The 26,735-nt window shown below is 42.2% G+C and overlaps 2 protein-coding genes across 2 annotated transcripts; one reads left to right on the top strand and one right to left on the bottom strand.

Moving 5' to 3' along the window:
* The first annotated feature begins 11,189 nt into the window (after positions 1 to 11,189).
* Positions 11,190 to 15,439, top strand: LOC139413474 (small vasohibin binding protein). Its single transcript, XM_071160923.1, has 3 exons — positions 11,190 to 11,319; positions 11,627 to 11,779; positions 12,088 to 15,439. The coding sequence occupies exons 2-3, from the start codon at positions 11,666 to 11,668 to the stop codon at positions 12,172 to 12,174; spliced, it is 201 nt and encodes a 66-aa protein (XP_071017024.1). The 5' UTR covers positions 11,190 to 11,319; positions 11,627 to 11,665; the 3' UTR covers positions 12,175 to 15,439.
* A 2,140-nt stretch (positions 15,440 to 17,579) lies between these two features.
* On the bottom strand, positions 17,580 to 23,869 carry LOC139413473 (F-box protein 2). Its single transcript, XM_071160922.1, has 6 exons — positions 23,717 to 23,869; positions 19,149 to 19,220; positions 18,879 to 19,005; positions 18,593 to 18,685; positions 18,360 to 18,498; positions 17,580 to 18,281 (listed from the first exon to the last, which is right to left on the bottom strand). Exons 2-6 carry the CDS (start codon positions 19,183 to 19,185, stop codon positions 18,147 to 18,149), a joined length of 531 nt encoding a protein of 176 aa, XP_071017023.1. The 5' UTR covers positions 19,186 to 19,220; positions 23,717 to 23,869; the 3' UTR covers positions 17,580 to 18,146.
* Positions 23,870 to 26,735: the final 2,866 nt, after the last annotated feature.

The following is a 26,735-nucleotide window of genomic DNA, read 5'->3' as shown; positions in this document are numbered from 1 at the left end:
AAAAAACCACACACAGCCTTGGTTGGGGGTGGGTGAGTGTGTGTTTGTGTGTGTACAGGGGAAGAGGAGACAGGAGATTAGGGTCTAAAGTCTCTCAGTCTCCAAGACAATCCAGCCTGCCTGCCTGGCTACCACTCCTATTTTAACAGAGACAGACAGAGAGAGAGGAAGAGAAAGAGAAAGAGAGAGAGAGAGAATAGGGGCAGAAGGAGGAGGAGAGATAGAAGAAAAAGAAACAGACAGACAGACACAGGGAATGAACAAAGGGGAGAGGTGTGAGAGATGGAGAAAGAGACAGAAAACAGAAGAACCTCCTCCTTAAGTCAGTCCAGATAAGAGTGACCCTTTAACTGAATGAGCCTCATACTGGCTGTGCTGAAAAGCTGCTCATGTAAATAGCTTCGACATCATGTGCCTGCTAAATATCCGGTCAGACATTGCCCTCCATTGCTCCCCACACAAACAGACTGACTGTTTGGTACAAGCATTGCCTGCTAAATGAACTACGCTTTCGCTAGTCCCATCAAACATTGTGCTTTATACAGTATATTGCGTGAACTCAAACACCTTAGTCTGGTTATCATATTATTAAAATTATTTTGAAATGTTAAAGAGTGACTGCCCCTAAAAACCAACTAATCCATTTGAAAATGGCATATGTGGTATCGATGTAAGTTCTGACATTTATTCTAGTTTAATAATTGTCAACAAAGTGTAAATAGGATAATTTTGGTCATAAAGTCAGTCTCCTCTAAAACAGAGCATGGAACTGCTGTCCATCACAAGGAGTAAATGAAGGTTGGGTTTGGATAACAATTATATCAACAAATCATGCCCCCTTTTGCCAAGCTCCACGTGCAAATCGCCCCTCTGCTCACGTTGCTTCCCTTCATTGAATGGGGCTTTCGCAGTCCCCAACCACCGGCGTTCAAAGGATCCCAGCCGTTTGAGACTGAAAAGCCCTACACAATGCATGCTTCCAGCAGGATGTACAGCCAGCAACTATGGTTTGTTTGCATGCGGAACAGGTGGTTTGAGATCGTTGGTCCAGTGGTGCTGAGTATACCGGTAGCTAGACCATAGACCACTGGATGTGTGTCTGGTTATGTAAGAGATAATCAACGAGGGTCTATGTGTTCTCTGGAAAAAAAATGAATGGCTTGTAAGGTGTGTTCCACAACTCTCAAGCGGAGTGGAATTAACCTTCCACGGAGTTGCATTATTTTCCAGAGAACACATAGAGCCCCGAGTTGATTATCCCTTTTATACATGGCTATAATTTCACACATTTACCACTAGAAATGTATTCAACATCTACTGAAGGAGCTAGCAAGTTTACAAGATAGTGACTGTAGTTGCCTTGGTAACTGAACAAACAGACTAGCTAGATTAGCTAACCAAACCAACAGTCCTGGCTTGCTATTATGAAAATTGATTTCAACAATGACAATAATGTTTTCAATTTGACTTTTGCTTTCAAAGCAGATCAAACATAGAACATGTAAGAATTAACTATAGCCATTGAATTCTACCATGCAAATATACAGATATATAAGGAAATAATGCACACTTTAGAATGCCCTTCAAGCCAATCAGAAACAAGTATTCAACAATGCAATGGTATAAATATATTTTGGTAATCATTATCACTATCATCACTAGTATAGCTGACGTTAACTAGCTATCTATCTACCTAACTAGCTAGCTAGCTAGCTGGCTAACATTAGCCTACCTCAATACAACTTGAATTTGGCTTGGAAAAACAATAACATTTCAAAAGAATGGCATGATGATGTCACCTTATTGACTTTAGATGCAGTTTAACTTTAGCAAGCTAACTAAGATTGAGGGGACCACCGTAGTTTAGCTTTTTATGAAGTTTGTTAGTAACAGTAATGGCAACATTGCCATAACCTTAGAGTAAATTTGACGACATCATAATATGGCAAAAAAAATCCTTCTAATTATTTGTCTACTTTAGCAATGTCATCATATTTCCATGCCACTCTAAGTTAGTGTAATTTAGACGAAACAGTCACATTAGCCTACGAGGTGCAACCCATGTCTAGGGCACAAATAAATATTGGATTCAGCTAAGGTGGTACTAAATAACTCATGTCTGACTAGCAGCAACAAACTCAAACCAACCTGAATCTAATCCAATCTGGAGCCAGTCAGTCTACATCTCTAAAGCATAGAATTAGCTTCCAAACGAGATTACGTTATTTCTCGAGCTATGTTTATAATTGAGGCATGATGACAATCATTGACCCTGTTTTTCTGTTAGACAAAGTGCACAGTTGGGTGCCAGACTGATCCCCTGGTCATGAACGGATGTCGGAACCTACCAGAATGAGCAAAGGTGGTTATCATAACATGTCCAGCAATGTGATTGCAATGGTTTAACAACCCCCCCCCCCCAAAAAAAATGTTTAAAAAATAATAATAATAATTGAATTCACTGTTCACTATTTTCACAGCTTGTCAGGCAAGACCTCAGAATAAAAGTGTGTCATGTGACACAAGTAGCCTTGTGACACTTCTTCCGTTGTTGCCAGTCTCCCTCGACTCACCATAATGAGGCCTCTGATAGTGACTTGAGTTACTGCCCTGAGAACACAGACGGCTTCATCAACAACGACAGGTAATGTGTGTTATGTGAAATGTGAAAAGTTGTATTAAAAAATACCAGACTTCCCAGCCAAGCAGATACAACTAGTAGAGTCATTTTGGATGTGAAGTGCATTAGCAAAAAGCTTTGTCCTTTCTTCAGAGAAAAATGCAATTTACCATTTGGCTGTCTATTATATCACCCGGTCACAGCCCCCTCCCGGTCCACACCACCTCATACGATTGCCTGCTGAAGAGATATTCTGTTTGCAGCCGAACATACAGCATAGAGAAGTCCAGCAAGGGGGCCCTCATTAGCATCATGCAGACATGCCCTGGCTGTGAGCATTCATATGAATGGAAGAGTCAAATCAAATTGTATTCGTCACATGCTTCGTTAACAACAGGTGTGGACTAACAGTGAAATGTTTACTTACTGGCCCTTCCCAACAATATAGAGAGAAAGCAAATAGAGAAATAATAGAAAAGAATAACACTTAATAATAAAAGTAATAATTTTACATTTTTGTCATTTAGCAGACTGTCTTATCCAGAGCAACTTAAAGGAGCAATTAGGGTTAAGTGCCTTGCTCAAGGGCACAGACCGATTTTTTTCACGTAGTCAGCTTGGGGGATTCTAACCAGCAACCTTTCGGTTACTGGCCCAGTGCTCTTAACCGCTAAGCTACCTGTAATAAAACACAATGACAAACGATACCTTGGCTATATACACGGGGTACCAGTACCAAGTTGATGTGCAGGGATACGGTGTAATTGAGGAAGATATGTACATATAACTAGGAATAAAGTGAAAGATAATAAACAGCAGCAGCTTATGTAATGACTCAAAAACGTTAGTGCAAAAAGGGCAAATGCAGATAGTTATATAGTTAACCAAATAGCTATCTGGACTAACTATTTAGCAGTCTTATGGCTTGGGGGTTGTTCAGGGTCCTGTTGGTTCCAGACTTGGTGCATTGGTACTGCTTACTGTGCGGTAGATTAGGGTGGCTGGTGTCTTTTACAATTTTAGGAGCTTTCTCTGACACCGCCTGGTATAGAGTTCCTGGATGGCAGGAAGCTCAGCCCCACTGTGGTACTGAGCCTCACACACTACCCTCCGTAGCGCCTTGCAGTCGGATGCCAAGCAGTTGCCATACTAAGTTGTGATGCAGCCAGTCAAGATGCTCTCAATGGTGCACTTTTTGAGGAATCTTTTCAGCGTCCTGAGGGGGAAGAGCAATTGTCGTGCCCTCTTCACGACTGTGTTGGTGTGTGTGGACCGTGATAGATACTTAGTGATGTGGACACCGAGGAACTTGAAGCTGTTGACCCACTCCATTACATTACTGTCAATGTGAATGGGGCCGTACTCGGTCCTCCGTTTCCTGTAGTCCACAATCTGCTCCTTTGCCTTGCTGACATTGGGGGGGAGATTATTGCCCTGGCACCCCACTGCCAGGTCTCTGACCTCCCCCTATAGGCTGTCTCGTCGTTGGTGATCAGACTTAACACGTCATGTCGTCTGCATTCGGATGTGCTGTAGCCTATCGTCACTACCTGAGGGCGGCCCGTCAGGAAGTCCAGGATTCAGTTGTAGAGGGAGGTGTTCAGTCCCAAGGTCTTTAGCTTAGTAATGAGCTTAGAGGGCACTATGGTGTTGAATGCTGAGCTGTATTCAATGAACAGCATTCTCACATAGGTGTTCCTCTTTTTAGGAAAGGGCAGTGTGGAGTTCAATAGAGATGGCATCATCTGTGGATCTGTTGGGGCGATATGCGAACTGGAGTGGGTCCAGGGTGTCTAGGATGATGGTGTTGATGTGAGCCATGACCAGCCTTTCAAAGCATTTCATGGCGATAGGTGTGAGTGTTACGGGGCGAAAGTCATTTATACAGGTTACCCTTGTATTCTTGGGTACAGGGACTATGGTGGTCTGCTTGAAACATGTAGGTATTACAGACTGGATCAGGGAAAGGTTGAACATGTCAGTGAAGACACTTGCCAGTTGGTCAGTGCATGCGCTGAGTATGCATCCTGGTAATCCATCTGGCCCCAGGGCCTTTTGAATGTTAACCTGTTTAAAGGTCCTTACTCACATCGGCTACGGAGAGCGTGATCACACACTCGTCCGGAACAGCTGGTGAGCTCATGCATTGTTCAGTGCTGTTTTCCTCGAAGCGAGCATAGAAGGCATTTAGCTCTTCTGGTAGGCTCACGTCACTGGGCAGCTCACACCCGGCGAGTGTCAGAGCCGGTTTATTAGTATTCGGTCTTAGGCCTGTACTGATGCTTTGCCTGTTTGATGGTACATCGGAGTGCATAGCAGGATTTCTTATAAGTGTTCGGATTAGTGTCCCTCTCCTTGAAAGCAGCCGCTCTAGCATTTAGCTTAGTGCAGATGTTGGCTGTAATCTATGGTTTCTGGTTGAGATATGTATGCATGGTCACTGTGGGGACAACACCATCGATGCCCTTATTAATGAAGCCGGTGACTGCTGTGGTAAACTCCTCAATGCCATTGGATGAATCCCGGAACATATCCCATTCTGTGCTATTGAAACAGTCCTGTAGCTTAGCATCCGCTTCATCTGATCACTTCCGTATTGAGCGTGTCACTGGTACTTCCTGTTTGAGTTTTTGCTTGAAAGTAGGAATCAGGGGGATAGAGTTATGTTCAGATTTGCCAAATGGAGGGCGAGGGAGAGCTTTGTATGTGTTTCTGTGTGTGGAGTAAAGGTGATTTAGAGTTTTATAGTTACACAGGTGACATGCTGGTAGAAATGATGTAAAACGGATTTCGGTTTCCCTGCGTTAATTAACCCCTAGAGTTGATGTCCGTGCCCCCACGGAAATCAAATTAGCATAATAAAGAAAGTCCTCGTCAAAATCCATCTGTTAAAGCCAGAGATTTCTGTTATTTTGAATGAGTTGCTTCTCCACATCTGCCAACTGCGACCTTCCCCATCTGTGATGGAAGGTGGCCGAGATACAGCAGATAACGTCTGTAGTGTCCAAACGGTTTGGCTTACGAACTAACCCCTCTGTGTCAAAAATAGTTTTAGACTAATTTGTAATAATATTTCAATATGAAGGAAGTATGGCTTAAAATGCATCAGAAAGGTATTGGGAAGTTCAGGAAAACATTAGGCAATGAATGAATGATCTTCTGTGTAGAAAAGATCATCATTGATAATGTTCTTCTTAAACCAGTCTGATTTACTGCCTGGTCCTGTCCACTCTGTTCTAAGGGGTTCTGAGGGAAACAGAAGACACATATGGGGTCAAAATATTTTGTAGCTTAAACCATTAAAAAGTTAGTCACAATTCTAGGAAGAAAACAGAAACCGCTCTGTTTATTACTCAGCTCCATTGAATGCAAGGCCAGATCCGCTGTGGTGGTGACATCTCTGAAGCCTTTCCATCTCCAACAGTATCAAGCAAGGATGTATCTTGGGCCCGGTGCTCTTGAACATGTTTTTCACTGCCGTCCTCATCCACGCTTCTAAGGACCTCAAAAAAGGAATCTACATCAGATACAGGGTTGATGGTTCAATCTACAACCTGTGCAGGCTTTGAGCAAAAACCAAAATACAAGAACATCTTTAACGTGAGAACCTCTTCACCAAATACTGTGCCCTCCCCATGCACACAGGGGTAGACCTCCAGTCTTCGGCAGACTGCTTTGATAAAGCTTGCAAGAGTTTTGGTTTTACCATCAGGTTGGAAAAAACTGTAGTCCTCAGTCAACTATCACCCCTGTCCAACCCAGTGGCCCCAGCATCCACCTCAGTAGATCTGAGCTCCAGAATGTAGACCACTTCACATACAGTATCTGGGGAGCACCATCTCCAAGGACGGCGCACTCAAACAATAAATAATAAGCAGAATCCAGAAAGCAAGCCAGTCATTGGGAAGGCTGAGGAACAGGATACTTAACCATACACCCTCACTCTTTCCACAGAGATGAAAATCTATCATACTGTAGTGATCACAACCCTGCTGTATGGCTGTGAAACTTAAAGCCAACTTCATGTCAAGCAGCTGAAGATATTCCACACACAATCTCTAAGATCTATTATGGGTATCTGGTGGCAAGACAAGGTATCCAACCTGGGAGGTACTGCAGATAGCTAACAACACCAGCATTGAGGCTTAGATCATTAAGGCACAGCTCCGATAGACCATCCACACCATCATGATGCCCCAACACCGTCTCCCAAGAAGGATCTTCTTTGGCGAGCTACAGCATGGGCACCGGAAGCCAACCCAAAAAGCGCTTCAAAGACAACCTTAAACACAATCTTAAGTCCTGCAATATCCAGCCCAACCAACTCACAGCCATCACCTCCTCCCGATCGACCTGGCACTCCAAAACCATTACAGCAGTAGACAACTGCCAGAACAGAAACAACTGTCTAGCTGCAGCCAGAGCAAAGCACCATTCCCACACGATCGGACCAACAACACTGCTGTCCTGGCTAAATTCTCAACCTTGCCCCATTTCCATCATTGCCACCTAATCATCCCCATCATTCCTAATTGTCTTATATCACTCCTCACCTGATAGCTGATGTGTGGTGAGTGTTCTGGTGCATCTGGAAAGGCGCAATATCAATGTGATCAATTATCGATTTTATTTCCATCAGGTGTATATTTTTGTAAATACAACCTCTCGATCCAGAATCATCTCTTGCATTGTAAATAAATATCATTCACCCACCAAATATCGAACCTGGCTCATCTGCAACATGACTGTGCTAGCATACCTTACTGAGCTTAAGCCTAGGCATTAGCTAGGGGAGCACACACAAGTTTTCAGACAACACGAGAGGTTGTTATCGCGCAAGCATCTCTGAACCACCTGTGGTAAGTTACATTAACATTAGTGTCTTTGAATGCTTGTACGTATGTTCACACTCCACCCTGGGTTTCCCATGAGCTGTATGTCCCTCTGTGGGCTTTAGCCAGGTGTTTACTGTCCTGGCTAGTGTTTATCAAATCTGATCATTACCCCTCATATCCACACTGACAGGGGTGTGTGTGTGTGTGTGTGTGTGTGTGTGTGTGTGTGTGTGTGTGTGTGTGTGTGTGTGTGAGAGAGAGAGAGAGAGAGAGAGAGAGAGAGAGAGAGAGAGAGAGAGAGAGAGAGAGAGAGAGAGAGAGAGAGAGAGAGTAAGAGAAAGAGAGTGAGAGAGTAATATACTGACAGTATATGGGAGAATGTGTGTGTGTGTGTGGGTGTGTGGCAATGCAGTCTAATATCCACCCTGACAGAGCTGGCAGAAGCGAGCTGACCCCGGCTCGTGAGGTCGTTCCTAACCCATTTCCTGCCGGCTGGTGCTGGACTGTTTGTGATGGCGACACATCTCGCTCTGTTCGCGGGGCAGGTGTGGAGAGGGAGCAACTCCGTGTCTCTGTGCATGCATGAGAGAGAGAGAGGCTCAGTTAGAAAGTTATTTTAGGCACAGTCAACCCTGTAAGTTATTTTTAGGATTGATGGACTGAGTGTGTGTTGTGCTGAATGACAGTGTGTGTATGTATACCTACAGATTGCAAAGCAGGAAATGCAAACTTGTAGTGTATTTGAAGTTTAAAAATGTATAAACAAAAATCTCCATGATATATAATCCACATAATAATTCACATTTCCTGTTACTGCAGGATTATTTTCATGCTATAGTAAACTCACTCAAATTAAGATCCTACATCTGTATGTGCTTGCTTGTGTATGTGTGTGTTGGCATCAGAGCAGACTGGCAGGCTTGGGAGGCTGTGGTAAGGCAGTTTATGTGGATGGTGGAAGGTGGCTGTGTAGGTTGTGTGAAAGAGCCGTCAGAGTGACGCTTACCCTGAATTTGATATAGATCAACAAAGCTCCTAACAGAGTCACACCCCTATATCCTACTCCTCCATACGTTTAATGTATCTACCCCTCCTCTGCTCCTCACCCCATAATACCCCTTCTCTACCTCGCCTCTCCACCTCCGTCCTCTATACATCTCTCCTCTTTCCACCTCATCTCACACTACCTCTTCTGTTTACCTTCTCTCTTTACCTCTCCTCTTTACCCTTCCTCCCTCTTCCTCTCTACCCCTCCTCTCTTTTCCTCTTTACTTACTCACTCCTCCACATTTCTACCAAAAGAATCCCACTGCGTGTGTGCGCTTGTGTATGTGTTTGGGATCAGTTGTTCCTTTCAGGATATTGTATTATTCCAGGGTGAGCACTCTCTTGAGTTTGGGGATCCAGGTAAACCATCGGAATGCCATCAGAATTCCATTGGACTTCCATGGGAATGCGGCGTGATAAATCTCACGACACAGCCTTGCAAGAGGACACACATACCAACTTCTATAGGTTCGCTACAAAACACACATTTATGAAGAGACATGTGTTCTCAGAATATTCTCCCACAAGACTCAGTGTCTTGGTGTTATTCTGTTCTATACAGTAATGGATGTTCGTGTTGCCATGGTGACGAACATATACTGGGCCACCCCCGTGTGTGTGTGTGTAAGACAGGTGGGTCTGGGTGGTCTGTGGGGGTTTATATGTGAGTATGCCCTTCTCCGTGGTGACAGTAGACTCATGAACACATTGAATCTCCAGGGATAACAAAGGCTCCCAGCCTGAGACATACTCTCAGTCAAGCCACTCTCCGATTAAACACATATTTACGTGTACACACACATACACACACTCATCTCCTCCTCCTTCACAAAGATAAACACCTACAAAACAGCCCCCAAATTAAGTTATTGAATGATGCCACCTAGGTAAAGCTAAGTTCAGTAAGGCATTAAACAGCATTAAACAGCTTCAGGAAGAAGCTACAGTATCTGCTTGTTCACAGAATCTCTCCTATCCACATTCCTCACTTCACTGATCACACACTCATAAAAAATGTATAGTTGATGCTTAACTTTCACATGCATTTGGAAAGAAGAATATAATCGAATAGAGAAAACAAATATCCACATAGAGGCCTGCAGCTTTCTCCTCCTAATACTCACAGGCATCCACACCACAGATGTACAGAGCTGTGGATGAGGTGATCTGTGAACTGAGTTTTGTGAGTATACAAAACATTAGGAACATATGCTCTTTCCATGACATAGACCAGGGCTGCCCAACCCTCTTCCTGGAGATCTACCCTCTTTTTGGTTTTCAGTTCAACCCTCTTCCTGGAGATCTACAGTCCTGTTGGTTTTCAGTCCAACCCTAATTTAACACACCTGATTCTACTAAATTAGCTGCTCAACAAGACCTGAACTAGCTGAATCAGATATGATAAATTAGGGTTGGACCGAAAACCAACAGGACAGTAGATCTCCAGGAAGAGGGTTGGGCAGCCCTGACATAGACTGACCAGGATAATCCAGGTAAAAGCTATGATCTCTTATTGATGTCACCTGTTAAATCCACTTCAATCAGTGTAGATGAAGGGGAGGAGACAGGTTAAATAATTATTTTTAAGCCTTGAAACAATTGAAACTGCAATGCTGCTGGGTTTACCACCACTCAAAAGTTTCACTTGTGTATCAAGAATGGTCTACCACCCAAAGGACATCCAGCCAACTTGACACAACTGTGGAAAGCATTGGCCAGCATCCCTGTGGAACGCTTTTGACACCTTGTAGTCCATGCCCTGATGAATTGAGGCTATTCTGAGTGCAAAAATTGGAAGGTGTTCCTAATGTTCTGTACACTCAGTGTGTGTATGTATGTATATATATATATATATATATATATATATATATATATATATATATATATATATATATATATATATTGAAACTGCCAAAATAGAGGAAAACATCAAGTGTCTTAATAGGGTGTTGAGCCACCACAAGCCAGTGTCTGGAACTCTATTGGAGAGCTACAACAACATTCTTCCACCAGAAATTCCATCATTTGGTGTTTGGTTGATAGTGGTGGAAAATGACGTCTCAGTATTGGGTTGGGTTGAGATACGGGGATTGATACAGCCATGGTATATGCCTTACATTGTTTTCATGCTCGTCAAACCATTCAGTGACCACTTGTGCCCTGTGGCTGGGGGCATTCTCATCCTATAGGTGCGTAGCCAAAATGTTGGCCTGCCCAGCATTTTTATACATGATCCTAAGCATAATGGGACGTTAACTGCTTAATTAACTTGGGAACCACACGTGTGGAAGCACCTGCTTTCAATATATTTTGTATCTCTCATTTACTCAAGTCTTGCCATTATTTTGGCAGCTACTGTATGTATGTATGTACATCATGTGACATCCACTTTCACCCAAATAAACTAAAGTAACCTATACAATTTGATATGTTCAATACTGTAAATTACTGTTTTATCAGTGGGGCAAGAGCGACATCTTTTGGTCGATTATTAGTCATCTGTATAGACTTTTGTTCTCTGGTATAAACTGCAACAGCAAATTAGATTTATGTGATTAAAAACTGGATACGTTAAGTTTATTCTAATGTGAATAAATAAAACTAAATACCGACGTTATTTTGCCGTTAGCTGTTATTTCCATTCAAGTTATCTCAGGTAGGAACCAACGTTGGTACGTGTTATGACTGAACCATTCCGGGGTTATTTTCTGGTTACACACAGTTTCCTTCCAAACAGCTGTTTTACACCTCAGTGTTTGAACAGGCGACTGTTGTTGTCTGCACTTTCTGTGTTGACAATCTGAGCTCTTATTGAACGTGAGTGTTTTTAATATCAGATACCTTTCAAATAAACGTAATTTGATTGTCTGTGTTTATGTTTTTGTGCTAAAGCTGTGGCTAGCTAGCTGGCGAGTTTAAGTGCTCTCTGACTAACGTTAGTTGCTAACGTTAGAAGTGGAATGCTAGCTACAGTAGCAAATTTAGCTAGGTTAGGTAGCAAATATGGCAGCTTACCGTGTTTGTTTGTGGACACAGTAGTATGAATTGTTGATCGCACTCTCCATTAGTTATTTGTGCAAATGTTCACGTGATTACTTTGATTATGCTTTCAATCTTACTTCAGGTCGAGTCGTTGTGCTGTGGTGGCTGTCAGTCAGTAACCATGGAGCCCACCTGTCGCAAAGACAAAGTGAAGTTGAACTCCACTCCTACTCGCGGCGACAGGGCCAAGCAGAAATCCGCCCAGCAGGAACTGAAACAACGTCAACGGGCAGAGGTAAAGTCACAACAATGGCTTGCTTGGGTGGCAGTTTCTTTCAAACTAGCTAACTGACAAAAGTTGGTTAAATGGTCAGTCTTTTCCCACGTATGTCAAACATGTCATTCGACAGTACACAGGCTATAACTGGCTGCAATTCCATGGATGGTTGCATTAGTTCAAACTGCTCAAGATTTTGCAGAGAGGTCAAATGACATGTTTCAGTGATAAGGATAACCTACAATAGTTACCCTACATTCAACTTTTGACCCTGCTTCATGATGCCACTGCTAGTTGGCTGATCTTCATTGTTGTGTGTATTTTAGATCTACGCCCTGAATAAGGTGATGACAGAGCTGGAGCAGCAGCAGTTTGAGGCCTTCTGTAAGCAGATGCAGTCCCAGGGAGAGTGACTGACAACCTCCCAATGGCAGCCCAGGACCATAAACCCTAACCTTCAGCAGCCCTGACCCACAGTTCAACTACAGTCTCAACCAGTAAAACAAGAGTATTTCTTACATATCGTACAGACGCGTTGAACTGTGAAGATTGCTGAGCGATTAACTGAGGGGTAATTTATTTTACGTTTTTTAAACAACAAATTGACCTACTTGGGTTCAATTATTTGAATTCCATTATTTTGTTTTATGTGCACATTGCACAGTTTCTCTAGAGATAAATCAGATCCTGTTTGAACTGTGCAATGTAGTAGGGAGTTGTAGTTTCCAACAGACCAATATTCTACTTAGTTTTGCGCTTAAAATATAATTAACTACAATGACCATAATCCATTGCGCATTTACTTGTACGGTCTTTATTTTACGCCTGCTACAAAAGCGGCAGAAGAATGCACAATCATGAGGGGGATATAGAGAGCAGTTGTTACTTTGAGGTATCTCTACCTGAAAATAAATGATCTATTCTAAGTGATTGATAGTTGGTATTCAGCAGTCATAAAAGTCTGCCTTATTTACTTTGAAGAACGACAAAATATAGATTTTGTCAAAGCATATGCAGCAGCTCTATAGAGATGAGCTGTTGACTTGGAATTAAATAAGTCATAAAACAAATGTAATATACACAACTGAAATGTGAATAAATGGTTAATAAGTGATAAGCAGCAATGAGCAGTTACTACCATCATGGGACTTTGATTCATTGTTTTATTCTGTATTACAGCATTCAACCCAAATAATCAAAACCAAAATCCAAAACCTTTAATTTTTTAAATAATCAAACCGAACCCGAAACAACCTCAAAGCACTAATCGTTTAGCACTAACTGTGAATCATTTGCTGAGGGATATTTCCATCCTGGTCCTGTTATGCAGTGGTCGCCATAGACATGATGATAATCATGTGGATCACTGGTGGTGTGCTCTCTTATTGCCTCTCCTGTCCTCACACGCTGAAACGGTTGTGTTTTCTGGTATGTGCAATGTTGTCACGGCGCCAGTCAAAACAGTTTTAGTGCATGGAGTGTAAGGACAATAACACGCAGACAGACTCAAACACTCTGGGGATACAGCCATTGGTTATCAACATGCTCCATAAGTTGTCATAAGTGGACATGCGTTGCATTGTGAATGTAACAAGACAAGATTATTGGCATATTCTAAACTCAGCAAAAAAAAAAAAATGTCCTCTCTGTCAACTGCGCTTATTTTCAGCAAACTTAACATGTTTAAATATTTGTATGAACATAACAAGATTCAACAACTGAGACACAAACTGAACAAGTTCCACAGACATGTGACTAACAGAAATGGAAAAATGTGTTCCTGAACAAAGGAGGATCAAGGATCAAAATAATTTAAAAAAAGTAACAGTCAGTATCTGGTGTGGCCACCAGCTGCATTAAGTACTGCAGTGCATCTCATCCTCATGGACTGCACCAGATTTGCCAGTTCTTGCTGTGAGATGTTACCCCACGCTTCCACCAAGGCACGGACATTTCTGGGTGGAATGGACCTAGCCGTCACCCTCTGATCCAACAGGTCCCAGGCATGCTCAATGGGATTGAGATCCGGGCTCTTTGCTGGCCATGGCAGAACACTGACATTCCTGGTTTGCAGGAAATCATGCACAGAACGAGCAGTATGGCTGGTGGCATTGCCATGCTGGAGGGTCATGTCAGGATGAGCCTGCAGGAAGGGTACCACATAAGGGAGGAGGATGTCTTCCCTGAAACGCACAGCGTTGCGATTGCCTGTAATGACAACAAACTCAGTCCCATGATGCTGTGACACACCACCCCAGACCACGACGGACCCTCCACCTCCAAATCGATCCCGCTCCAGAGTACAGGCCTCGGTGTAACGCTCATTCCTTCGACGATAAACGCGAACCCGACCACCACCCCTGGTGAGACAAAACCACAACTCGTCAGTGAAGAGCACTTTTTTCCAGTCCTGTCTGGTCCAGCGACGGTGGGTTTGTGCCCATAGGTGACGTTGTTGCCGGTGATGTCTGGTGAGGACCTGCCTTACAACAGGCCTACAAGCCCTCAATCAAGACTCTCAGCCTATTGCAGACAGTCTGAGCACTGATGGCGGGATTGTGCATTCCTGGTGTAACTCAGGCAGTTGTTGCCATCCTGTACCTGTCCCACAGGTGTGATGTTTGGATGTACCGATCCTGTGCAGGTGATGTTACACGTGGTCTGAAACTGCGAGAACGATCAGCTGTCCGTACTGTCTTGGGTGTCTCACAGTACGGACATTGCAATTTATTGCCCTGGCCACATCTGCAGTCCTCATGCCTCCTTGCAGCATGCCTGGGCATCTTTCTTTTGGTGTTTGTCAGAGTCCGTAGAAAGGCCTCTTTAGTGTCCTAAGTTTTCATAACTGTGACCTTAATTGTCTACCGTTTGTAAGCTGTTAGTGTCTTCACGACTGTTCCACAGGTGTATGTTCATTAATTGTTTATGGTTCATTGAACAAGCATGGGAAACAGTGTTTAAACCTTTTACAATGAAGATCTGTGAAGTTATTTGGATATTTCCGAATTATCTTTGAAGACAGGGTCCTGAAAAAGGGACGTTTCTTTTTTTTGCTGAGTTTATATACAGAGAAGGACTGTGTAATGAAGAGGTGTTCAGTCCCAGAGGGTCACATGGGATGGCCAGGCTTATTTGCGCCCCTACAGGACTAGATATGCCCACCCGTTGGTGTAATCTATTCATAAATATGGATGTTATGGATCTGAGGTGCTACCACTTTTCCACTCCAAGCCAAAGCTTAACATCACCCTTCTCCCCATATTGCCTAAAAGACAAATCATGACCAAGATTCAAAGATTTAATGTTCATCTTTTGTGGAGTCCTAAAGTGAATGTCCACAGTGCAAATTATAATATTCTTCCATCTAACTCTCATAATCTACAGTATGTCAATATTAATGGTGCTTATGGTTACTGCTTGGTTTTAAACACATTTTTAGACTAGCCTATTGTTTGTGTACTAGGGCTGTACAGCAATCTGTATAAAACAGGCTAATGTCACTGATACAGTTCTGTCAATTACTGTATTCTAGTTTAAGCTGTCCACTTCCACACTGTTATAGTGACAATCTTAACTGTAGGCCTACCACCTTTTATTGTTCTGTTGGTTCATGTTTGATACACTCGTTCTGTTTTTAAAGCATGGTTTTAATAAATCTTATGGTGATTTGAAAATGTGCTACGGGTGTTTTGATTCCAACCAATTTAGATATATCTACACAACTAACACTTGACTCCTTAATGTGTTTAATAAGACTTAGACTTGTCTGAGACTGAAACGATACCTGCCCCAAGAAGTGAGCATAACAGAACTGCTATTGACAGCCAGCAATGTGCATGATCATATCAAAAACACCCATCCCCTGTCTTTCCTACAGTTGAAGTTTTCATAGGTTAGAGTCAAACTCATTTTCCAACAACTCCACAAATTTCTTGTTAATAAACTATAGTTTTGGCAAGTCGGTTAGGACATCTACTTTGCATGACACAAGTCATTTTTACAACAATTGTTTACAGACAGTGCATTAAGTGAAATAATCTGCATCACAATTCCAGTTGGTCAGAAATGTACATACACTGACTGTGCCTTTAAACAGTTTGGAAAATTCCAGAAAATGCCAGGGTTTAGAAGCTTCCGATAGGCTAATTGACGTTTGAGTCAATTAGAGGTGTACCTGTGGATGTTGTTCAAGGCTCACCTTCAAACTCAGTTCCTCTTTGCTTGACATCATGGGAAAATCAAAAGAAATAAGCCAAAACCTCAAATTGTAGACCTCCACAAGTCTGGTTCATCCTTGGGAGCAATTTCCAAATGCCTGAAGGTACCACATTCATCTGTAAAAACAATAGTATGCAAATATACACACCGTGGGACCACGCAGCCGTCATACTGCTCAGGAAGGAGAAGCGTTCTGTCTCCTAGAGATGAACATACTTTGGTGTGAAAAGTGCAAATCAATCCCATAACAGAAAAGGACCTTGTGAAGATGCTGGGGCGAACAGGTAGAAGTATCTATATCCACAGCAGAACAAGTCCTATAAATCGACAACCTGAAAGGCCGCTCAGCAAGGAAGAAGCCACTGCTCCAAAACCGCCATTAAAAAAGCCAGAATACAGTTTGCAACTGCACATGGGGACAAAGATTGTACTTTTTGGAGAAATGTCCTCTGGTCTGATGAAACAAAAATAGAACTGGCCATAATGACCATTTATGTTTGTAGGAAAAAGGGGGAGGCTTGCAAGCCGAAGAACATCATCCCAACCTTGAAGCACGGGAGTGGTAGCATCATGTTGTGGGGATGCTTTGCTGCAGGAGAGACTGCACTTGACAAAATAGATGGCATCAAGGAAGGAAAATTATTTGGATATATTGATGCAACATCTCAAGACATCAGTCAGGAAGTTAAAGCTTGGTCGCAAATAGGTCTTCCAAATGGACAATGACCCCAAGCAAACTTCCAAAGTTGTGGCAAAATGGCTTAAGGACAACAAAGTTGTCAGAACTGAAAAAGCGTGTGCGAGCAATGAGGCCTACAAACCTGACTCAGTTACACCAGCTCTGTCAGGAGGAATGGGCCAGAATTCAACCAACTTATTGTGGGAAACTTGTGGAAGGCTACCTGAAACATTTGACCCAAGTTAAAGAATTTAAAGGCGATGCTACCAAATACTAATTGAGTGTATGTAAACTTCTGACCCACTGGGAATGTGATGAAAGAAATAAAAGCTGAAATAAAACAACTATTATTCTGACATTTCACATTCTTAATATAAAGTGTTGATCCTAACCAACCTAAAACAGGGAATTTGTACTAGGATTAATGTCAGGAATTGTGAAACTGAGTTTAGATGTATCTCTCCTCTCTCCTGCTATAGATGCGCATGATCTCACTCCATACAGACAGCGGTCTCTGGGGTGGGTCAGACCTGGGTGTTATGAGAATAAGCTTTCTTTCTCTGTAGTGTCTGCCAGTGGCATCAGTTATCACCCCTTTCTCTATAACCCCTCATCACTCCTATGCCCCTTCATGATGACAGCTTTACATTGCTCTAGAAATGCATCTTCTCCCATAATGACTCCATCATGTCATGCAAACACATACATGTAGAGACAGAGATGCACGCTTACACACCAATGTGTTCCACAGACAGATTCTGTGCGAGCGTGTTGATCCCGAAAGGAGAGATCAGATTGCAAAACTCCTCTTACAATGGAAGTACATCTTATGGCAAATTAAGACATGCTATGACGGCTTTATGATTTACTTACATGGATATTAAGTTGAAAATGTAATACAGGAACAGACTAGGCAAATCCTTGATTGATTGACTTTATTTGACTCATTTGCATTGTGAATAACCTGAAAAGTGAACCTGGTTAGTGTGATTTTGATACAGTTCGGATCAAAAATAATGCATATGTTACAATTCTAATCTGAGGTGTTACAGCCATTCTAATCATTGGTTACAACCTCTGTATGTATGATCAGTGATCACTCTGCAATGAGCCCTTACACACCACTTAACCTAGAAAAGAAACCACCAGAACAAACCATCTGTCTATAGGTAGCAGTTAGTAGACCCTCACTCAATCTCATTTAGTGTTAGTCATTTATAACTCATTCATAACTGTTTATAAAGCTACACTGGGAGAATATTTCATCTGTATACTATAATGGTTTCCACAGTGTTATTGAGCACTAAGGGTCCAAGCTTGCAGGTCTTGCTCATGCCATACGTTTCTGAAGCAGCTATTGAGCGGATACTACTGTATTTACTGCTATGTAAGGATGGTGCACAGGGCATTGCTGGTCCTCTAAAATCCTCCTTTTTGTCCTCAATTTCCCTCTCTCTTCCTTTCCATACCTGCCACCCTCTGCCCCTCTCAGGTCTCTACAATAACAGAGCTCCCAGTGACTCGAACGCCAAACCAGCCGTCCCAGTACTTGGTGTCCTGTCCTCCATGTTCAAACGAGATGAAGCGCAGGCCAGGACCGTAATCATTGAAAGTGTGGTTCACCTGGAAATAAGACAAAAATGTGAAATGGATGTGACAAGAAGTGATCATATTATGCTATTTTGAGCTTTCCCACGATACCTGTTTCCAGGAGCAGTCATCACAATCTGGGTCCAGGGTGACTGATTCTGGTTTAAATTCCTGAAGAATTTCCTCATTCTCATCCAACAGACACACTGTCAACTGGTAGGTGCACCCACAGTCTGTCCTCCCACTGTACCTACATATACACACACACATTTCTTGCTGGTGTTAGCTGAACTGAAACGGCTGTCCTAAACGATATGTGGATGTCTGTTTGCATAATGTCTCACCAGTCTGCCACACTCACAGCTGGCTGGGCAGCGAGGTCATCAGGAGCGTAGCCCTCTGCCACTAGGTCAACCACCTGCCTCTTCAGACACAGCCTAACACACAGAGAGACACACCCCACAATGGTTTTAAAAGCGCTGATTGGTGTAAGGGAGTTTCCACCATATTTCCTGCACTACTCCAATCCTTTTTTATCCATGAACGATTGCACACATCAGAGAGGAGGATATTGAATTGGACAGCAGTCTATACACAGGCCCCATTTTGTGACCATGTTCAGTTACTCACTCAAAGGAGGTGCTGAAGTATTTGGTCACTCCATCATCACCGAAGTTGTAGCCACAGTCTCCCGGCATCTCTTCCACCTGCCATTGGCTTCCGCCATTCTCTGTCAGCTCCCAGAATTCCATCTGCTCTGGGAGGAAAGTGTTGAGTCACTCTCTGCCGACACCATCTCAACAGTCAAATGAGAGTCACTCCTCTGAAAGCACTATGGAGAATGCCTATTGGAAATGTGCTTTCATCTATCCCTACAGACAGGCAGATGTGTTCTTATACCTTCCCCAGCTGGGTTCTTCAGTAGATTCCTGGCCATGACTGGAGTTGGTGGGGTGGCTGTGGAGGCAGTGTCTGCATGACAGGGAAATACACACACACACACACACACTTATTTGTTATTCTTATACATATATTTTTTAACTGCATTGGTTAGGGGCTCGTAAGTAAGCATTTCACTGTAAGGTCTACACCTGTTGTATTCGGCGCATGTGACTAATAAAATGTAATATGATACAGTTTTTTTGTGTTCTGTTCACCCCTAATGTCCATTTTGTTTTGTGGATTGGGCAAGGGGTTTGATGTAGAGGGAAATGAGGAGTGGGGATAGTAGGCAACCTTGTCTTGCTCTCCTTTCTATGTTTATTTGATAGTTGTCCATTTACTTCCACTTTAGCATGAGATTTGCAGTATAGAGTTAGGATGATTCTACTTGATTCGTTAAAGCCACATTTTTGTGGCATAAAGAAGTCCCAGTTTAGAGTCATGCTTTTTCCACATTGAGGCTTACTAGAGATATCTTGTCTATGTCTATAGTAATTATGATATGGAAGGTTCTTATTATATTGAGTTTGTCTATTTTGTATGAAGCCAGTTTGATTTAGGTTGACAGGTAAAAGGTACTAGGTCTCAGCCGTATCATTTAGGGTCAATATTGAAGACAAAGGTTGGTCTAGACCAGGGATGTGAACCTGGCAGCCCCCCTTTTGTAGACTTAAGGACCAATTGTTTTGGAACTCAGTTTGGTTCTCAACTTACTGTTGAGAGTTAGAATAATAGAATATACAAGGTGCAATTTTGAAATGTGGTTGTACATCAGCAGTCACTCAATTAGCCCAGGTCAGCAGAACATTTTTAGATACTCTAGCGGCCAGCTAACCTATCAATCTAAACTTGATGTAAGCATGGTCGAATTACTGCAGTGGGTTGGGCCCATTGATCATCAGTTATCATATTAAAAACGGCAAACATTTGCCTCCAGCCTATGGGAAAATGTGTGGAATTGCAGCAAATATTTTGATACTATTCCTGGGGTCCACAAAAAAATAAAACAAACATGACAAGTAACAAAACACTGATAGTCACATTTAAAATACAAACAATACAAAATAATACAATCAACACAACTAAAACAATGTGTATGTGTGTGTTTGTCTCCTCACAGTCTCCGCCGTTCCATGAGATGTTGTTTAATCCGTTTTTTAAAGGTAATTTTACTGTGCGTTGCCGTGACTTAGTTTTGGACTTGGGGACGGTGATGAGACCCTGATGGCATGTCTTGTGGGAAATGTATGTGTGTTTGAGCTGAATGTTATTTGATTATGCAGACAACAGTAATATTTCTCATAAAACTAGAAGAGATGCAGTTAATCTCATCAGCCCTCAACTTAGAAAGACTGGCATGCATGTTTTTGATGTTCGTTCTGTAGGGCTCCTTAAGTGGTGCAGCGGTCTAAGGCACTGCATCTCAGTGCAAGAGGCGTCATTAAAGCCCCTGGTTTGATTCCTGGCTGAATCACATCTGGCCTTGATTGGGTGTCCCATAGGGCGGCGCACAATTGGCCCAGCGTCGTCCAGGTCCACCGTCATTGTTAATAAGAATTTACAATGCTGCTCTGGTTTCTAGATCTCGCTTTGCTGCACTTGAACATATTACCGGACATAAATCAAGACGGGACAAGACCAGGACAACTAGTAGAGTTGATTTGTGTCAAAAACTCAGAACATCTTTTTATAAAGAGGGGTGAATTTTATGTGGATATATTGAAGCAACATCTCAAGACATAAGTCAGGAAGTTAAAGTTTGGTGACAAATGGGTCTTCCAAATGGACAATGACCCCAAGCATACTTGCTAGCAGGGTTGTGGCAAAATGGCTTAAGGACAACAACGTCAAGGTATTGGTGTGGCCATCAGAAAGCCATGACCTCAATTCTATAGAACATTTTTGGGCAGAACTGAAAAAGCGTGTGCGAGCAAGGAGGCCTACAAACCTGACTCAGTTACATCAGCTCTGTCAGGAGGAATGGGCCAAAATTCACCCAACTTATTGTGGGAAGCTTGTGGAAGGCTACCTGAAACGTTTGACCCAAGTTAAACAATTCAAAGGCAATGCAACCAAATACTAATTGAGTGTATGTGAACTTCTGACCCACTGGGAATGTGATGAAAGAAATAAAAGCTGAAATAAATAATTATCTTTACTATTATTCTGACAATTCACATTCTTAAAATAAAGTGGTGATACTAACTGACCTAAGACAGGGAATTTTTACGAGGATTAAATGTCAGGAATTGTGAAAAACTGAGTTTAAATGTATTTGGCTATGGTGTACTGTATCTCTCCATATCTTCACAACAATTTTGTCATGCGAGTCGTCCAGCTATGTTGTTATCGCTCATGAGTGTGCAGATCAGCATTAGGGGTAAGGTAATAGTACTGTTTCCTCTCTCTCACATACAAACCTCTACAGTGAATGTATGCCACTTCTTTGCGGATGCCCCTGGCACAGAGCACAGAGCGAGCGGTTGCCTGGGTACCCAGCACTGGGCAACTTTTATGTTGGGATCAGTTTGTGCATAGTCCTTTGAATAGATGGCTTTGAGTTAGGCCCTGGGAGATCTCACTGGATAGAGATTCTCACAGGAAAACACTGTGCAGCCATTCTTCTACAAGTATGGTACACTGCACATTCTATGTAGTGAATAGATTGTGGGTGTATGGGGAAGGGAATGGGATGTAGGAGTTGGACATATGGTTGAGGAGTAAAGTGGGGACAGTAATGTATAATACCATGGCTTTACACAACTAGAGTGCATCTCAAAGTGGTGTCCTTTCCTCATGTTCCATTGCAGATGAGATGAAACCACTTTAGACTACTGAGGCGCACCCTGAGTACCAGTGACACTGTACTGTATGTAAAGACTCAGATGCCCATTGAGATGCAGAGCAAAAGACATAGTACCACGCCCCAAACTCATCCACCCTACCCACCTACTGAAAATGCCTATGCAGCACCCCTTCCCCTCTCCCAGAGAAAGAATAATTATACTGTACACTGGCCTCCTATACTATCTTACATCCTTTGTTTTATCTCCCTGTCTAGATCATGAAAAATGTGGAGTATCTCAATGCGATGTGCAAGTGATGTCATCCTACTTTCAGGTCCTGTCCCCTAATCTTTAGAATGGGCTTGACAATTATATCATCAAATTCATGAACAGTCATTTAAAATATAGGAATGTTTGTGAATTAATTTACTTCTCAGATGCCTTTTATTACGTGTTTGTGCTGAAGACCACTGTGATATGTTTTTGCCCATTGAATACCACTCAAAAAGCCTACAAAGGATACTTCCAAGAAAACGACATGTCACTTTCATATCGTATAGTCTAAAGTGGCTTCCTCTCCTCATTTTGTTTGCACTGACTACCTGCACTGGTCTGAAAACACAGGAGAGCAGCACACCACAGACCAGGGATCATCATTTTTTCTTGAGCAGATGGTCGGGGGGCCGGGAACATAATTACAAATAATTTGTAGACTGCTAAAAGCCCAAATGGATATAATGTTTTACTGAAACATAATCATTTCAAACCTTGCATACGATAAAGTGTCTCTATTATGCATGGGAATACTTGGGAACAGATTTCTTAAAATCACTTGGAGCTGATTTCCTGGTGTTTTTACAGTCTTTTATGCCCAACAGTGAAAATTCCACAAGTAAATTGATGCTGTGTGACACCCTCAGCACTGCTTTGAGTGCTTAGAAAAAGTTATTTATAAATCCCAATCCAGCATTATCAGTGCTCCATTCCGGTTTATCAAAATGTACCGGTCCATTGCATCCAGTCAGCCCCAGAAATGCTCACTTAATACCCTGTCTGCTGACAGGGTATTAAGCACTGTAACAGTAATCCAAATGCAATCTATACGTACAGTATATACACAGGATGAATTTACACAGGATATATCTACTGCTGTACATATCATTCTTAGTATATTCGAGTGAGCCATGTCAAGAATCTAGTATATAAATTAATATGCGGATTGTATACACAGTGTAATTAAAATGCAGTCAATGTACATTAGCAGAAATATTAGAATGAGCTATGTTGAGAATACAGTAATAACGTGATAGCATAACCGTGATAAACACGGGACCTGCGTTGAAATGGAGGGTAATGGAGATGGGCACTGCATAGATTTTCAATTGGTCAGAATGACAACCAACCATGATACAGTACGTCAGGGCAGATCCGCAGCCAAAGATCACCTCAGGCCAAAAGAAAAAAAGAGTAATTTACCCAAACTGGAAAAAAAAACAAAAACAGTCTATGAGCAAACTCAAATGGTCTTTTCGATAAATAAGAATAACAGTCTGCAGGAATCTGATCTCTACGTAATGATGTCTTGCTTTTACTTCGTCACAGCTACAAGCAGAAACTACTGACTCATCTACTGTACTGAGAATGGACATCCAGTCTCAGATACAAACAGACAGCAATTATCAACATTCGCTATGATAGCACACTCTGCCTCGTTGAAAAACACAACCGAAGAGACTGTACCTTTTAATCACAGGCAGAAAACGAAAGATCAGTCTTCCACCACTCTCTCTCCCTCTTTTTTCTCTCTCTTTGTTTAGCTGCTGCTTCTAGATCTCTCGGACACTCGAGCTCCACTGCAGGGTAGCACCGCCCTGCCTGTGTGGGTTATATAGTGAACACACACACTGCTCCTAGTGACTGTTATTCAGAATACACACACAAACTGTGCGAGAGAGAGGTTCAAACCTGGGCCCCGTGTCAGAAAGCAGGTTTAACAAACTCTGAGTTTAAACCTGAACTATGGGTTGACGAACTCTGAGCTGTCAAACTCTTGAGATTTCGGTTTCAGGACAGGTGACAACAGTTAGTTAAATCAACTCTGGGTAAAGTTAACCCTGAGTAAAGCACTTGCATGAGGAGATAAAACGCCCTCATCAATGGAACGCAGATAACATGATTCATCATGGCAACAGGAGAAAAAAAGGCTTCAACCTGTGAATGCGTTTGCAGAATGTGAGTATATATTTAAGAAAAAAAAAACAATACAGTAGCAGCAGCAAAAGAACGTGAGCTGTTGTGGCAGAAAATTGCTGACCGAGTCAATGCGTGAGTATTAATTGAAAAAAAGGAAAAGTTTTATCTCGAGTGTGTGTGTGTGTAAAACGTACATGGCAGCAACTGAAGATGAAATATAAAAATATACTTCAAACAAGTAAGGTATAATTTCATTACAAGAAATTGTGATGTTGTTTAGCCTACCCTACCTAATTAAACAGCATTCAGTGGCTACATTCAACATGTGATATATTTAAGTAGTTTGGAATTTTCTAAGCAAAAACAAAATACAGCCATCCCAACACTGCCAGTATTTAATATTGTAGAGCAATGCTGGAAATTACAATGAGGAAGAGGGTCCATTCACCTCCACAGCACAATTTACGTCAGTAAGATTGTAAGAACTGTTCAGCATTGGCCCATGACCTACAATGAAACTACGTAGACCTGGTACTATGAAATTTATTTTTTTTGTGTTCCTATAGCTCCCTGTGAAACAGCTGTACAATGTGTACTTAGAGAAACAAATTGACAAATGTAATTTCGAAGCAAAATATAACTGCTGGAACATCAGTCAAAAGGTGGTGAGGTGCCCACAGGTGGATGATTTTACTTGTTTGAACAACATAAAAATAAAAAAACTACTGTACTGCATTTGTACTTGCAGGACATAAACAAGACTTCGTAAAAAGAAAGGCATATTGTCTTTATTTGACACTGGGGAGGTGATGGGTCAATCAGAAATGATGGAAGCATATTGTGTCTTTGACTGGTCTCCCATCTCGTGGGTCAGCGGGGTGGTCAGGATTGGTTGAGTAGGATATTGTTCTCCTCTAATTGTGGCAATGTTGTGGAGAATCACACATGCCACAATAATGTCACATGCCCTTTCTGGGGTGACCCTGACCCTATGAAGGCACTGGAACCGGGCCTTGAGTATCCCAATGGTCATCTCTACCCTGGCTCGTATCTTGCAGTGAGCCAAGTTATAACGTTGCTGCTGGCAGGGCTCAGAATCAGGGTAAGGGGTCAGCAAATAGGGCTGGCAGGGGTAACTAACCGAGCAGGACGCTCCTATGATAATATGAGGATACAGTTTACATTTTCAGTTGCAATAGGAGGAAACAAAATATTGTTTATAATAGGATATAGCTATAAATATATATAAACTTACCACGGGCAAAGCTAGCGCTCAGTGTACACACACGAAAAATTCACGAGTCATGCACAGACCCAGGCCACTTTGCTTCCACGTTGCTGATGATGTGGGCTGCATCATATATGATCTTCCCCATGCAGATATAACCGATGTGAAATGGTTAGAGGTGGTGCGCGCTAATAGCGTTTCAATAGGTGACGTCACTCGCGCTGAGACCTTGAAGTAGGTGTTCCCCTTGCTTTTGTGGAGCGATGGGTAACGATGCTTCGTGGGAGGCAGTTGTTGATGTGTGCATAAGGTCTCAGGTTCGAGCCCGCTTTGGGGCTTATACAGAACAGTAATGACTTCACATCACATCTAGTGCAGTTCTTTCATTTGGAATGCTACTGTTTAGGCCTACCTGCACATTAATGCTGTAGGAATATGAGTGCCATCTATGCAGCCAATCACACCTGGAAACTCAAAAATATATAAAATTCCACATAATTGCAGGTCTAAGCAATCTCATGCTTCATACTAAATAAATAAATTATTGCTTAGACCTGCAATTATGTGGAATTCTTCTTTGCTGGGTCTGTGACTAGGAGACACCACAAAAGTAGTAAACGTTTCAGTGTAAGAGTCACATTTCTGACAGCCCGACAGACAGTTGGAAATATGCCCAGCGTCAATGATGTTATATAGAAAACTCATTTTGGCAAAAAAACGAAGTGCAACACAAAGAATTTGTTCCGAACTGAGAGCATGTCCACGATGTGTCATATGAACGATATTAAGAGAACATTGTTCAGATGAATGATCGATTGTGCAGAAAAACAGAAACGCTCAAACATCATCAGGGAATTATAAAACATCCAAGCCGGGTCTGATCACCTCCCGACGGAGATTTTTGCTGAGTTTTTGTGCAATATCAACTGGCTCTTCAAGAAAAGGACACGCCATGTCTGACATCTCCTGCAGTCTGCTGGCTTCAGCTAAAGAGGAGGAGAAACTCAGCCAGGGTTAGTTGAAGAAAAACCTGCCAGCGAGCAGGTTTTCTTCACGGAGTATGTTGTCATGGTTACTGAACTGGCTTTGTGAAACCGAAAACTCAGTTTCCTTCAACTCTGAGTTAACTAACTCTGAGTTTTCACTAAACCTGCTTTCTGAAACGGCCCTGTTGATGTGCCCTTGATCTAGGCGCTTAACCTTTAGTGCTCCTCTATGTCGCTCTCGATAAAATAATCTGCTAAATGACAAAAATGTAAATGATGATGATAATATGTTGTTGGTGATGATGATGAAGGCGATGTTTTTTAAATATTTTTTTCAGCACATTGTTGATAT

The sequence above is a fragment of the Oncorhynchus clarkii genome, chromosome 7 (assembly GCF_045791955.1).
Source record: "Oncorhynchus clarkii lewisi isolate Uvic-CL-2024 chromosome 7, UVic_Ocla_1.0, whole genome shotgun sequence".
Lineage (NCBI taxonomy): Eukaryota > Metazoa > Chordata > Actinopteri > Salmoniformes > Salmonidae > Oncorhynchus > Oncorhynchus clarkii.
This window is presented reverse-complemented; position numbering and strand designations above follow the sequence as displayed.